This window comes from Rhinoraja longicauda, chromosome 33 (genome assembly GCF_053455715.1).
Source record: "Rhinoraja longicauda isolate Sanriku21f chromosome 33, sRhiLon1.1, whole genome shotgun sequence".
Lineage (NCBI taxonomy): Eukaryota > Metazoa > Chordata > Chondrichthyes > Rajiformes > Arhynchobatidae > Rhinoraja > Rhinoraja longicauda.
This window is the reverse complement of record NC_135985.1, coordinates 6,121,262-6,134,904: the sequence shown is the minus strand read 5'-3', so window position 1 is coordinate 6,134,904 and position 13,643 is coordinate 6,121,262. Positions and strand designations below refer to the sequence as shown.

Below are 13,643 nucleotides of genomic sequence, written 5' to 3'. Positions count from 1 at the left end.
GTGTAGAATAGTGTTAGTGTGCAGCGATCGCAGGTCGGTGCGGACTCGGTGGGCCGAAGGGCCTGTGTCTGCGCTGTATCTAAACTAAAACGCTGCCTGACCCATTGAGTTCATCCAGCACTTGTTTGGCTGGTAATTAAATTAATAGGCTAGCAATAATATTGTGTAATATCTAATCATCTGCTGCGTTGTACGTCATTTTATACTGAATTTTGACGTAAAATTTCATGGATTAAGAATAAACATTTTAATGTGGTGCTGTAAAAGATGTTTTTAATTGATGCTGAAGAGAACATGAAACATAGAAACAGAAAATAGGCGCAGGAGTAGGCCATTCGGCCCTTCGAGCCTGCCATTCAATATGATCATGGCTGATCATCCAGCTCAGTAGCCTGTACCTGCCTTCTCTCCATACCCCCTGATCCCTTTAGCAAAAAGGGCCACATCTAACTCCCTCTTAAATATAGCCAATGAACTGGCCTCAACTACCTTCTGTGGCAGAGAATTCCACAGACTCACCACTCTCTGTGTGAAGAAATGTTTTCTCATCTCGGTCCTAAAAGACTTCCCCCTTATCCTTAAGCTGTGACCCCTGGTTCTGGACTCCCCCAACATCGGGAACAATCTTCCCGCATCTAGCCTCTCCAACCCCTTAAGAATTTTATATGTTTCTATAAGATCCCCCCTCAGTCTTCTAAATTCCAGCGAGTACAAGCCCAGTCTATCCAGTCTTTCCTCATATGAAAGTCCCGCCATCCCAGGGATCAATCTGGTGAACCTTCTCTGTACTCCCTCTAAGGCAAGAACGTCTTTCCTCAGGTTAGGAGACCAAAACTGCACACAATACTCCAGGTGCGGTCTCACCAAGGCCCTGTACAACTGCAGCAGAACCTCCCTGCTCCTAAACTCAAATCCTCTTGCTATGAATGCTAACATACCATTCACTTTCTTCACTACCTGCTGCACCTGCATGCTTGCTTTCAATGACTGGTGCACCATGACACCCAGGTCACGTTGCATCTCCCCTTCTCCCAATCGGTCACCATTCAGGTAATACTCTGCTTTCCTGTTCTTGCCGCCAAAGTGGATAACCTCACATTTATCCACATTATATTGCATCTGCCATGCATTTGCCCACTCGCCTAATCTATCCAAGTCACTCTGCAGCCTCCTAGCATCCTCCTCGCAGCTAACACTGCCACCCAGCTTCGTGTCATCCGCAAACTTAGAGATGTTGCATTCAATTCCCTCGTCCAAATCATTAATATACACTGTAAATAACTGGGGTCCCAGCACTGAGCCTTGCGGTACCCCACTAGTCACTGCCTGCCATTCCGAAAAGAACCCGTTTATTCCTACTCTTTGCTTCCTGCCCGCCAACCAATTTTCTATCCACCTCAAAACTGAACCCTCAATACCGTGTGCTTTAAGCTTGTACACCAATCTCCTATGTGGGATCTTGTCGAAGGCCTTCTGAAAGTCCAGATATAACACATCGACTGGTTCTCCCTTATCCACTCTAGTAGTTACATCCTCGAAAAATTCTATAAGATTCGTCAGACATGATTTGCCTTTGGTAAATCCATGCTGACTTTGTCCGATGATTTCACCACTTTCCAAATGTGATGCTATCACATCTTTAATAACTGACTCTAGCATTTTCCCCACTACTGATGTTAGGCTAACTGGTCTATAATTCCCCGTTTTCTCTCTCCCTCCCTTTTTAAAAAGTGGGGTTACATTAGCTACCCTCCAGTCCTCAGGAACTACTCCAGAATCTAAAGAGTTTTGAAAAATTATCACTAATGCATCCACTATTTCTGAGGCTACTTCCTTGAGTTTAAGTGCGCTCTGCTGTTGTGTAAACATAGTTGGTTTAATACTTATTTTTTGTGTTCTTCATTGCAATAGTCCGTGTTTTACCTTTGAGTCAGAAACATGCCCTTCTGCTCACCTGCCCTCACCAACCAAATTGGCACATTGGACTAGTCCCACTTGCCTGCATTTGGCCCATAGCCCCCATTGTGCGCATTAGGCCGCATGACTTAAGTTCATGTTCATTAGCCACAGGCAGCCAAGGGTAAAATATATAATTAATTGCATGACCTTTAACAGTAATGATGTGCAGAGGGATCTTGGGGTCCAAGTCCATAACTCCAGGCAATAGAAATAGTTAGCGTAGTCAATGCAGCATATGGTATCCTTATCTTCATTGGTCAGGCCATTGAGTATAAGAGTCACAGTGCAGCTTTTTAGGACTTTGGGTAATCTGCACTTGGGAGTATTGCGTGCAGTTCTGGTTACCCTATTTACATAGGAGGGAGCGGCTTTGGAAAGGGTGCAGAGGAGGTCTAGCAGAATTATGCCTGGATTAGGCCGTATTAAGAGCCATGGATTACTGCAGCGTGGAAACAGACCCTTTGGCCCAACTTGCCCACATCGATCAAAATGCCTTGTATACACTAGTACCACCTGCCTGTCTTTCGTCCATATCCCTCTAAACCTATCTAGTCCATGTACTTGTCTAAATATTTTTTCAACATTATTTTGGTACCTAGCTCAACTACTTCCTCCGGCAGCTTGTTCCGTATCTCCACCACCCATTGTATGAAAAGAGGAAAGGGGTTATGTGCAGGCAGGTTAGAGTTGGTCTTGGCAACATGTTGGGCACAGGCATTGTGGGCCGAAGGGCCTGCTTCTCTGCTGGACTGTTCTATGACCATTTGCCAAGCACTAAAGGTTGTCATGACACTAAAGGTTGTCATGACAGGAAAACGAGGTTGAGAAGATAAATTTCAGATGTTGACATAAAACTTGCACAGTGTGAGTAATGTTTGTCTGGAGACTCTGGCAAGCGGTGTATCACTGTGGGTAATTAGTTCTACATTTGGCTTCTACTCCACTCTGCTAGTGAGAGGTAACATTTTGAAAAATTGAGATAAACATCTGTAGAATCATGGAAAATATCGCGGCACGACCGGGCCTGGTTTAGCTCCACACCCTCTAATAATTGTAGTTTGCTCAAGTAAAATGCTCCAGAGAGAAGAATACGATGGGACCTATGGCCATAACTTGCAACACAATCTTAACAGACGAGTTTGGTGGTCCTAACGCAAAGCAGACCAGTGGCAACAAGGATAAAAGAAATTGGCTCATGGACAGAAAGCAGAGTCATGGTAAACAGTTAGTTTTTTTAAACTGGAGGCTGGTAAACAGTAGTTCCTCGATATTTACCGCTGAGATATATCTTTTGATATCTTTAAATTACTTGGAATATGGGAGTGCAGAGTAAAATCCCCAAATTTGCAGAGTTCAAACTTGGAGATGGGGTTAACAGAGTGGAAGACTACATGTTGAATGGGCTGTGCTGTTCTATGTTCTACATGGATAGCCTGGCAGTAAATGTTTGCAAATATTGAATGAAACCAAATGCAGACAAGTCTGAAATGGCACAATAAAGGCTTATCCCAAGCCTTTGTCCTTCAGTATGTGACATGGGAGAATGTCCTCTATTACTGTCTACAGTGGTGCAACGGTAGAGCTGCTGCCGCGCAGCGAACCCATAGAGCCGGGTTCGATCCTGACTGTGGGTGCTGTCTGTGCAGAGTCTGTACATTCTCCTTGTGACCGTGTGGGTTTTGTCCAGATGCGCTGGTTTCCTCCCACACTCCAAAGACATGCAGGTTTGTAGGTTAATTGGCTTCTGTAAATTGCCCTTAGTATGTAGGATGCAAAAGTGAGATAACATAGAACTAGTGTACGGTCGGCATGTACTCAGTGGGCTGAATACAGTGTTTCCACACTGTATTTCTAAACTCTCTAAATATGCTCCTCATAATTTTATATATCACTATCAGATCCATATCAGCCTCCTGTGCTCCAAGGAAAACAAACCCAAGGATTTCAAATTAGCTTTACAACCACTGAAGTTTCCTCACCTCTAATCGCTGGCAACCCTCAACCTTGTAACTTGTTTGTAATAAATACAAAAAGGCACAATTCAAAGTTACAAAAACATTTATTTTGGTACAGCCAAGTCTTTCTCAGGTCTGACAAAAAGAAAATTTCTATTGTTGTATTGAAACAGTACATCAATGACCACAGCCTCAACTGGTTGGCTAGTTTGTACATTTACTAGTTTGAGGCACTGGTTAAAACCAACTGCTTTGTCTATGATTGCTATCACAGATGGCACCTGGATTAATTTGGGGACTACCGTGAAAGTCTATTCTTAATGGCAAGCTATAAAAAGTAACTCTAATCTGAATTTGAATACCTGTATATTCACTTGCTGATCCTTTTTTCTGAGAGGGCTGATATTCAAAAGGACACAAAGTGCTCAGTGGGTCAGGCAGCATCTCTGGAGAACATGGATAGGTGACGATTCAGGTTGAGACCCTTGTTCAGACTCTAGAGAACATGGATGAGTGACGTTTCGAGTCAAGACCCGTCTTCAGATCAGATGCTGTCTGACTTACCGAGTTACTCCAGCACCTTGGGTACTTTTGTGTATTAACCAGCGTCTGTGATTTCTTGATTCTACATTTTGAGAGTTGATTTTAATTGTTTATAGATTTTGTTAGTATTTAATATTATGTTACCAATCAATCCTGAAATCGTACTGTGTTTGAAAACCTCCATTGGAATTCCTTTCTATACCCAAACTGTGATTGTTCAAGAAAGTCATGGTAACACAAGCATGGTTGCTTTACTTTACTGCAAACTTAATGAAAGAGGTCAGGAGATGGCAGCTGTAGGTCCACCGCCAGTTTTTCAGCACCCTCGGTTCCAGAGGCTTTCGGGATTATCCGTTTTGCTGGACCAACAGAGGTCACGGCCTCCGAGAGGAGTCCAACGGAACTGGCCTAAGGCCGCAGAGAGTCCAACTGTCCGCCTAGGCCGTCGAGATACCAGCTTGCAAAGTCGGCTAAGGGAACAGATCTGTGAGCTCCAGCCGGGCCAGAGTTCCAGAGCACTGGCCACCGGGGAAAATTGAACCCGCCAATTTTCTGCGGAAGCCTCGATAAGGTAGAGATTGGCTGCCTCACCTGGCCTTAAAGCCATATTTTGGGGGAACTTCCCGGGGAGGATTTTAAGTGAACTCTTGTAATTTTGTCCGGATTAAAGAAGGTGCAGGACCACCTGTTGCTGGAAAATCTGTGGTAGACCTATATTTCATGTTACCTGCTGCCTCTACGGAAAATATATTGAAAATATGGGATAATGTAATGCGAGATGCAGGAAAAATATTCCCAATGTTGGGGAAGTCCAGAACCAGGGGGCCACAGTCTAAGAATAAAGGGGAGGCCATTTAAAACTGAGGTGAAAAAAAATGTTTTCACCGAGAGAGTTGTGAATTTGTGGTATTCTCTGCCACAGAAGGCAGTGGAGGCCAATTCACTGGATGAATTTAAAAGAGAGTTAGATTGAGATCTAGGGGATAGTGGAATCAAGGGATATGGGGAGAAGGCAGGCACAGGTTACTGATTGTACATGATCAGCCATGATCAAACTTAAAGCACATGGTATTGTGGGTTCAGTATTGATGTGGATAGAGAACTGGCTGGCAGACAGGAAGCAAAGAGTAGGAATAAACGGGTCCTTTTCAGAATGGCAGGCAGTGACTAGTGGGGTACCGCAAGGCTTAGTGCTGGGACCCCAGCTATTTACAATATATATTAATGATTTGGACGAGGGAATTGAATGCAACATCTCCAAGTTTGCGGATGACACGAAGCTGGGGGGCAGTGTTAGCTGTGAGGAGGATGCTAGGAGGCTGCAAGGTGACTTGGATAGGTTAGGTGAGTGGGCAAATGCATGGCAGATGCAGTATAACGTGGATAAATGTGAGGTTACCACTTTGGTGGCAAGAACAGGAAAGCAGACTATTATCTGAATGGTGGCCGATTCGGAAAAGGGGAGATGCAACGAGACCTGGGTGTCGTGGTACACCAGTCATTGAAAGTAGGCATGCAGGTGCAGCAGGCAGTGAAGAAAGCGAATGGTATGTTGGCATTCATAGCGAGGGGATTTGAGTATAGGAGCAGGGAGGTTCTGCTGCAGTTGTACAGGGCATTGGTGAGACCACACCTGGAGTATTGCGTACAGTTTTGGTCTCCTAATCTGAGGAAAGACATTCTTGCCATAGAGGGAGTACAGAGAAGGTTCACCAGATTGATTCCTGGGATGGCAGGACTTTCATATGAAGAAAGACTGGATAGACTCGGCTTGTACTCGCTGGAATTTAGAAGATTGAGGGGGGATCTTATAGAAACTTACAAAATTCTTAAGGGGTTGGACAGGCTAGATGCAGGAAGATTGTTCCTGATGTTGGGGAAGTCCAGAACAAGGGGTCACAGTTTAAGGATAAGGGGGAAGTCTTTTAGGACCAAGATGAGATTTTTTTTTTTCACACAGAGTGGTAAATCTGTGGAATTCTCTGCCACAGAAGATAGTTGAGGCCAGTTCATTGGCTATATTTAAGAGGGAGTTAGATGTGGCCCTTGCGGCTAAAGGGATCAGGGGATAAGGAGAGAAGGCAGGTACAGGATACTGAGTTGGATGATCAGCCATGATCATATTGAATGGCGGTGCAGGCTCAAAGGGCCGAATGGCCTACTCCTGCACCTATTTTCTATGTTTCTATGATCACAATGAATGGCAGTGCTGGCTCGAAGGTCCCAATGGCCTCCTCCACACCCATTTTCTATGTTTCTATGAAAGGCCATGACTGACTGACTGACTGACAGTATATTTTAACTAAATTTTTCATCACCCTACACTGACCAAAATAAAAATAATGAATTTACAATTTTATATTCAGAGAATTACATTTAAACCGACTGTACAAGTTCTAAACGTTGCTATGAAATGCTTGAAAATGGAATCTATAAATTCTCTGAAATGTCAATTGACAGAATGTTCACCACTTTCCCGATAATTGTTTAGTTCAGTTTGCCAGCTGCATATTTAGCTTTGTTGATTAATTTGTGCATAAACGAATAGAAAAAAAGTAGATTGTCATATTCACCATTGTAGTTCTCTTTTAAAAGCAGTCTATGATAATCAACAAGAAAATAGTAAATGGCCTCGATCGTCGCGAGGTAGGTGTCTGGTTTTCCTTTCTGCTTTCGCCAGAAATGTGTCTTTTGTGATCTTAGCTCAACGTGAAGCAATTCTGCAGAGAGAAAGGCAAGAGATAATGTTTATATTTTCTGAAAACAGCCAACAGTTCATTTACATTCTTAATGATACTACATCATACATATCAAAACTTCACAGAAAATAAATAACCTACTATTTAGGGTGGAAATATCAAAGGCTGAAGGGCAAAGCTGTAAAGTGAGGACAAACTTCAAAGGAGATGTGCGGGGCTGGTTTTCTTTGCATAGAGGTGTGGTGGGTGCTGGAAAGTTCTGCCGGAGGTGATGGTGGAGGCAGATATGATTGTGGCATTTAAGAGGCTTTCAGATTGGCACCTTCATATGCAGGGAGTGGAGGGATATGGATCATGCGTAAGCAGACGAGATTAGTTTATCTTGGCATCAAGGTTGTCAGGGACACTGTGAGCCGAAGAGTTTGTTCCTATGCTGCACTGTTCTATGTCGATACCAGGAACTGCAGATGTTAGTTTACAAAAACGACACATTGCTGGGGGAACTTTGAAGACACGGAAGGGTGTTTTATTTTTTTTAAAAGACACAAAGTGCTGGAGTAACTCAGTGGGTCACTGGAGATCATGGATAGGTGAAGTTTTGGGTCGGGACACTTCTTCGGAATCGTAACTTCACCTATCCATGTTCTTCAGAGATTCTGCCTGAGTTACTCCTGCACTTGTGTCTGCACTATGTTCTTGTCTATGTTCTATGCTCTTCTCGGTAGAAGGGTCTTGACCCAAAACGTTGCCTGTCCATTCCCTTCACAGTGCTGCCTGACCCGCTGAGTTCATCCAGCGCTTTGTGTTTCCCTCATATATTTATTTGTTAGTTACTGACTCAGAATGTTTGGTGATCCTCTTTGGAAAACATTTTAAAATCAAAAGCAAAATCCACCACTATTAAGATGCACAGTACCTTGTAGACGTTCATCAGTGATTATTTTGTTTGTTTGATTCCATGTACTATCTATAAATATCACTCGTTTTAGTGGGGTCGGATGTGTCTCCATCTGCTCTTTTGCTGGATTCTCGTCATCCAAAATCTGTTGATTATGGTCATATTTTGCACGTTTAAATGCTGGACCTGCGCATGTAATGCTCTCATGACTGAGGGCATTTTTGGACGTTTTTGCTGGATCAGGATTCTTGCCAGCAATGGTAGATAAGTACTTTGGAAGATCATCGAGAGCAATAGACGTTGGACCAGGGAACACCACTGCAACCTAAGGCAAAGGCAGGAATTAAGTAAAGGGTACAAGGCAACAAAAGATGATAAAACAAACCATTCCGTAATAAGTTTTCAGATTTCTAGTTATTCTTGTATGGAATTTCCTATCGGGAGGTTGGGCTGACTTAAGACTAGACTATTTTAATTCAACAAGACCATAAATATGACATAAGAGCATAATTAGACCATTCGGCCCATCAAATCTGCTCTGCCATTTATTTGATCTATTTTTTGTTCTCAATCTCATTCTCCTACCTATTTTCTGTAACCCTTGACACCCTTACTAATCAAGAACTTATCAATCTCTGCTTTAAAAATACCCAAGGATTTGGCTTCCACCTCTGCCTGTGGCAAATGAATTGCACAGATTCACCACCTTCCTCTTCTACATTCTAATATCACTTATTATCCTGTTGCGAAGGTTCAACAATAATCATATAAGAAAACGGAATGAGACATCAAGCTAAAACAGGGAGGTGAACAGTAAACATAGCATGTGACCTTAGATAATTAGCAGCTACTTTTCGATAACTCACTTCATTGCTTTTATCCTTGTATTCCGGCATGCATGGATATGTGTAAATATTAACATCATCTTGGGCCAACAGTTTTGCATGTACAGCAGTACTTTTGCCATCAGTCTCATTGGGATGTTTGATAATATCAATCTTCAGAGGAAGCTAGAAATGGAAAATATATTAACCTTTTTTAAGAATTGAATTAACAAAACATAAATTAGAAAGAACAAGAAGTACACGTAGAATTTTATCCCACAAAGTAAATGTTTAGGGAAATATGATAGCAAATTCTATCAGTAAGTTGAAGCTCTGTGTTAAAGCAAAACAGAATTACAAGGAATGTCTTTCTAGGATATGGGTGGGGCTCCATCTCGAGTTGGTTTAAGCTCATAATGACTTGGAATTAGATATTTTGCAAGGTCACTTCTGGGAAAGCTAAATGTCAACTTTCCAGAGTGCCGTTAAGATTATGTGCTCAAGGTTTGGTCGAGTGTGTGCTTGCCTGCTGGACATATGTTGTATATAAGTGTTTTTAATTTGGAGAATTAGTTTCAGCTGTGACTCACCACTGCATGAACAGGGAACAAGGTGGCCAAGATCAGTGTAAGCCCTGTAATTAAAAACATGAACGGTGGACTTGAATGATGTTGAACAAGATTTGATGGGATAAACAGCCCAACTGTTCCAATGCAGATACCAGAAACTGCGGGTGCTGGAATCTTGAGCAAAACACTAACTACTGAAGGAACTCAGTGAGTCAGGCAGCATCTGTAGAGGGAATTCATAGACGATGTTTCAAGTTGGGAATTTATTCACAAAATGCTGGAGTAACTCAGCAGGTCAGGCAGCATCTCAGGAGAGAAGGAATGGGTGACGATTCAGGTCGAGACCCTTCTTCAGCTTGGGAAAATTCTTCAGATATTTATTTCTTGTGGCAAAAGTTTACTGTTCCTTGTCATCTATTTTAAGCATCTATAAAAGTGTTAGAAGTGGAAACAAGAAACTGCAGTTGCTAGTTTACAAAAAACTCAGAGTGCTGGAGTAACTCAGCAGAGACAGCATCTCTGGAAAACATGGATAGATGACGTTTTGGTGTCGGGACCTTCTTCGGACTTTAGGAGTTCTTCAAAGTAGACATACCTTGAGGATATTTCGTAGTGGAGCAGTGAAATGTAGAAACAAGGAAATGCAGATCCAGGTTTACAAAAAAAAGACACAAAGTGCTGGAGTAACTCAGCAGGTCAGGCAGCGTTTCTGGAGAAAATGGATAGGTGATGTTTCGGGTCGGGACATTTCTTCAGACCCGAATAAAAATGGTATTACAGGGTAAAGTGCAATGTTTGGACAATTTACTGACGAGGAATTGAAAAATTCAACAAGGTTATGAACATTTGAATCAGTACACCAAACCATATTGACCAGACCATATTTTTATTATCTTGAGCCTTGTGGGTGTGGAGCCTGAGTGAGACCAAACAGGGTGAGGACATCTGGTAGTGATACAGTTACCATTACCAAGAATAATATTATAAACTTTTAATTATTCAAACCTAGATCCCCCAGCTGTTGAATGGATCTGGATTAGCGGTCCAAAACTCCGGTTGTTAATCCATTAAACAAAAGGTTGGACTATCAAACCACTTATGCACAATAATTGGCATTGAATTTCCATTACTGACCTTAACCTGAGGTATTTTATCAGAGTTGACACCATCAACCAGAAGGAAACATGAATAACAATAAAACATCCTCGAACTCTGGCACTTTGGACATTTCGATCGCCCCTTTTGTTGGGCTGTTTCTAACACGGTCTGAGAAGCCAGTTTCAAATCCTTAAAAAAATCAGAGCCTCCTTGTTCGTCGACTTCACTTAATTGTAGGCTCGGCCTTTCAGGTTTTTCATTTTTCTTTGCATCAGTGTGAAGTTCTCCTTTAATACTTCTGGTATTTTCCAAGTTTACTGACATCCTGGGAAATGGGGAAGGATTTATTTCTGGAATTCAAAAAAGAAACATAACATTGTTCAAGCACCTATGAATTTAAACATGAACAAATATCCACTTGAATTTAGTTTAGTTTAGAGGTAAGAATGGTGGACTTAAATAACGTTGAAAAAGATACGAGGAGTTAAATAGCCAATTGTTCCAATGCACTTCTTTCTTGTGAAATTTGGCACAAATGTTTATCGTTCCCTGGTATCTAATCCAAAAGCATCTTTAGAAATGTTCCTTCAAGTTGCAGGAGAATGAGTGTGAACAGAATACCACAGTACTTCTCACACAGTTCACCTCCCCACCCTTTTCATTATCGCAAACTCCATGTGTGTGGCAGTCATGACATGGAACATTTCATCTGTTGAATTTCCCTGGGAATGTGATGAAAGCAAGTCACCTGGACCCCAAGGAAGAACCTAAAACCAAGAATCTGTATTCAAGACCGAGTTAGATGTAACTCTTAGGGCTAATAGAATCAAAGGATGTGGGAAGAAAGCAGGAATAGGGTACTGATTTTGGATGAGCAGCCATGACCATATTGAATAGCGGTGCTGGCTCGAGGGGCCAAACGATCTATTCCTGCACCTATTTTCTATGTTTCTAATCTCTTTCACACCAATAGATGAGGTGGCATATTTCAGTGAAAATAATAATAATAATACATTTTATTTGTCATATGTAGGTTGGCACAGGGTCAACGGTACAATGAAATATATTTGACAAGACAACGGGTCACCTCAGCAGTAATATTCCAAGGATAAATAAGATAAAAAGTGACATTAGTAAGGTAAAAAGACAATATTAAAAATAGGTAAAAAAGACAATATTAAAAATAATCAACATATATGATTTGAAATGTGTTTATGAGTTCAGAAGCCTGATGGCCTGCAGAAAGTATACCTGCAGTTGTTTCTTGTAAATATCTGCAGTCAAGCCCAAAACCTTGAGATGGAGATACAAGGAAGTGCAGTTGCTGGAATCTTGAGCAAAACACAAAGTACGAAGTGTTAGCCTGCTGTAGCTTGTGTTGAATTTGCACCAAGTAGTGTAATTTATTATAATAGTTCATCTAAGGGTAAGATGAAAAGTGCACTTTGTATTTTACCTTTAAATGGACTATTATTACAGCAAATTACACTGTATGTTGCAACTTCAGTACAAGCTACCACACGTTGACAGATAGTATATGATATCTACTGTTATTCTGTCACCCACTATCACGATGATAGTTTTTTAAATTGATGTAAGCTGCTAAATGTAACATGAAATGAACGAAACCCAACGTAGATCTCCCTTCATTGAATCCTGCGCCAGGCACGGGCCTTCCCGAGAACGCAAAGCACGGCTTTGTTGGAGATCAAGTTGCGATTACTTTGATATTTCAGTTTACCGCAGTGTTCTCTTGACTACATTGGCAGCCGCCGCGGATCCACACGGAGCGGTCCCAACTCTTCCTGCAGGTGACGAGCAATGCATTGGGCATTGGCTTTCCTGGGGCGGGCGGAACGATTGTTGTGGGGACGGAGATGGCGGCGGGGGGGACGGAGATGGCGGCGGGGGGGACGGAGATGGAGGGCGGGGAAGACGGAAGCGGCTTGTTGCTAGGGGCTGCCTGCCTAGCAACGGAGCCGCCGCAGTGACACGAAGCAGCGCCGGCAGCGGTGAGAGGCGCCCCTGGACACAGGGGATTGCTCGTGTGCTTGCTTTCATTGTTTGCTTTCGTATCAGGCCAGCAAAACTTATTTTTAGCATTGTTATAGTACAGTATATAATATCATCAGTCTGAAGAAGGGTCTCGACCCGAAACGTCACCCATTCCCTCTCTCCAAGATGCTGCCTGACCTGCTGAGTTACTCCAGCATTGTGTGATACCCACAGTATACAATAGTACAGTATAGTATATAATAGTATAGGATATAATAGTACATTATTTTGTATAGTATATGATATAAGAGCACATTCTTTTGTATAGTATATAATAGTATAGGATATAATAGCACATTCTTTTGTATAGTATATAATAGTATAGGATATAATAGCACATTATTTTGTATAGTATATAATAGTATAGGATATAATAGTACATTATTTTGTATAGTATATAATAGTATAGGATATAATAGTACATTATTTTGTATAATATATAATAGTATAGGGTATAATAGTACATTATTTTGTATAGTATATAATAGTATAGGATATAATAGCACATTATTTTGTATAGTATATAATAGTATAGGATATAATAGCACATTATTTTGTATAGTACATAATAGTATAGGATATAATAGTACATTATTTTGTATAGTATAGGGTATAATAGTACATTATTTTGTGTAGTATATAATAGTATATGATATAATAGCACATTATTTTGTATAGTATATAATAGTATAGGATATAACAGCACATTATTTTGTGTAGTATATAATAGTATAGGATATAATAGTATATTATTTTGTATAGTATATAATAGTATAGGATATAATAACACATTATAATAATATAGGATACTAGACCAAGTGGACCCGTTGGGCCCAAACCATAGTATAGTTTATAATAGAAAAGTACAGTATATTAATAGCAAGGTATATTATCGTATATTATATACTAGTATATAGCACAGTCTATACTAGTATATAGCACCGTATATAACAGTATAGTCTAGTATAGTGTATAATAGTATATAATAGTATATTTTAGTGTAGTGTATAATAGTATAGTATACTATAATATAATATAGTGTA

General features: G+C 41.0%; 2 protein-coding genes across 4 annotated transcripts in view; one reads left to right on the top strand and one right to left on the bottom strand.

The window, feature by feature from the left end:
- Positions 1 to 6,218: 6,218 nt before the first annotated feature.
- Positions 6,219 to 12,423, bottom strand: dtwd1 (DTW motif tRNA-uridine aminocarboxypropyltransferase 1). 3 transcript variants are annotated; one of them, XM_078427112.1, is made up of 5 exons: positions 12,287 to 12,423; positions 10,582 to 10,895; positions 8,921 to 9,064; positions 8,073 to 8,379; positions 6,219 to 7,177 (listed from the first exon to the last, which is right to left on the bottom strand). In XM_078427112.1, the coding sequence occupies exons 2-5, from the start codon at positions 10,867 to 10,869 to the stop codon at positions 6,945 to 6,947; spliced, it is 972 nt and encodes a 323-aa protein (XP_078283238.1). In that variant the 5' UTR covers positions 10,870 to 10,895; positions 12,287 to 12,423; the 3' UTR covers positions 6,219 to 6,944. The 3 variants fall into 3 exon arrangements, with proteins under 3 accessions (XP_078283238.1, XP_078283237.1, XP_078283239.1); XM_078427111.1 differs by having other exon boundaries at positions 10,582 to 10,870; positions 12,287 to 12,417; XM_078427113.1 differs by having other exon boundaries at positions 12,269 to 12,391.
- LOC144608923 (protein FAM227B-like) overlaps positions 12,331 to 13,643 on the top strand; it is a 144,000-nt gene continuing 142,687 nt past the window's right edge. The window contains exon 1 of the mRNA XM_078427170.1: positions 12,331 to 12,356. The gene's annotated coding sequence lies outside the window, so the exon portion shown is untranslated. The remainder of the gene's footprint in view (positions 12,357 to 13,643) is intronic.

Coding starts and splice junctions, on each gene's coding strand:
- dtwd1 (XM_078427111.1), bottom strand. CDS start 12,372: ATGCATTGCTCGTCACCTGCAGGAAGAGTTGGGACCGCTCCGTGTGGA. Junction 9,065..10,581: donor ATAAAATACCTCAGGTTAAG/GTCAGTAATGGA, acceptor TTCCATTTCTAG/CTTCCTCTGAAGATTGATAT. Junction 7,178..8,072: donor CACTGATGAACGTCTACAAG/GTACTGTGCATC, acceptor TTCTCTCTGCAG/AATTGCTTCACGTTGAGCTA.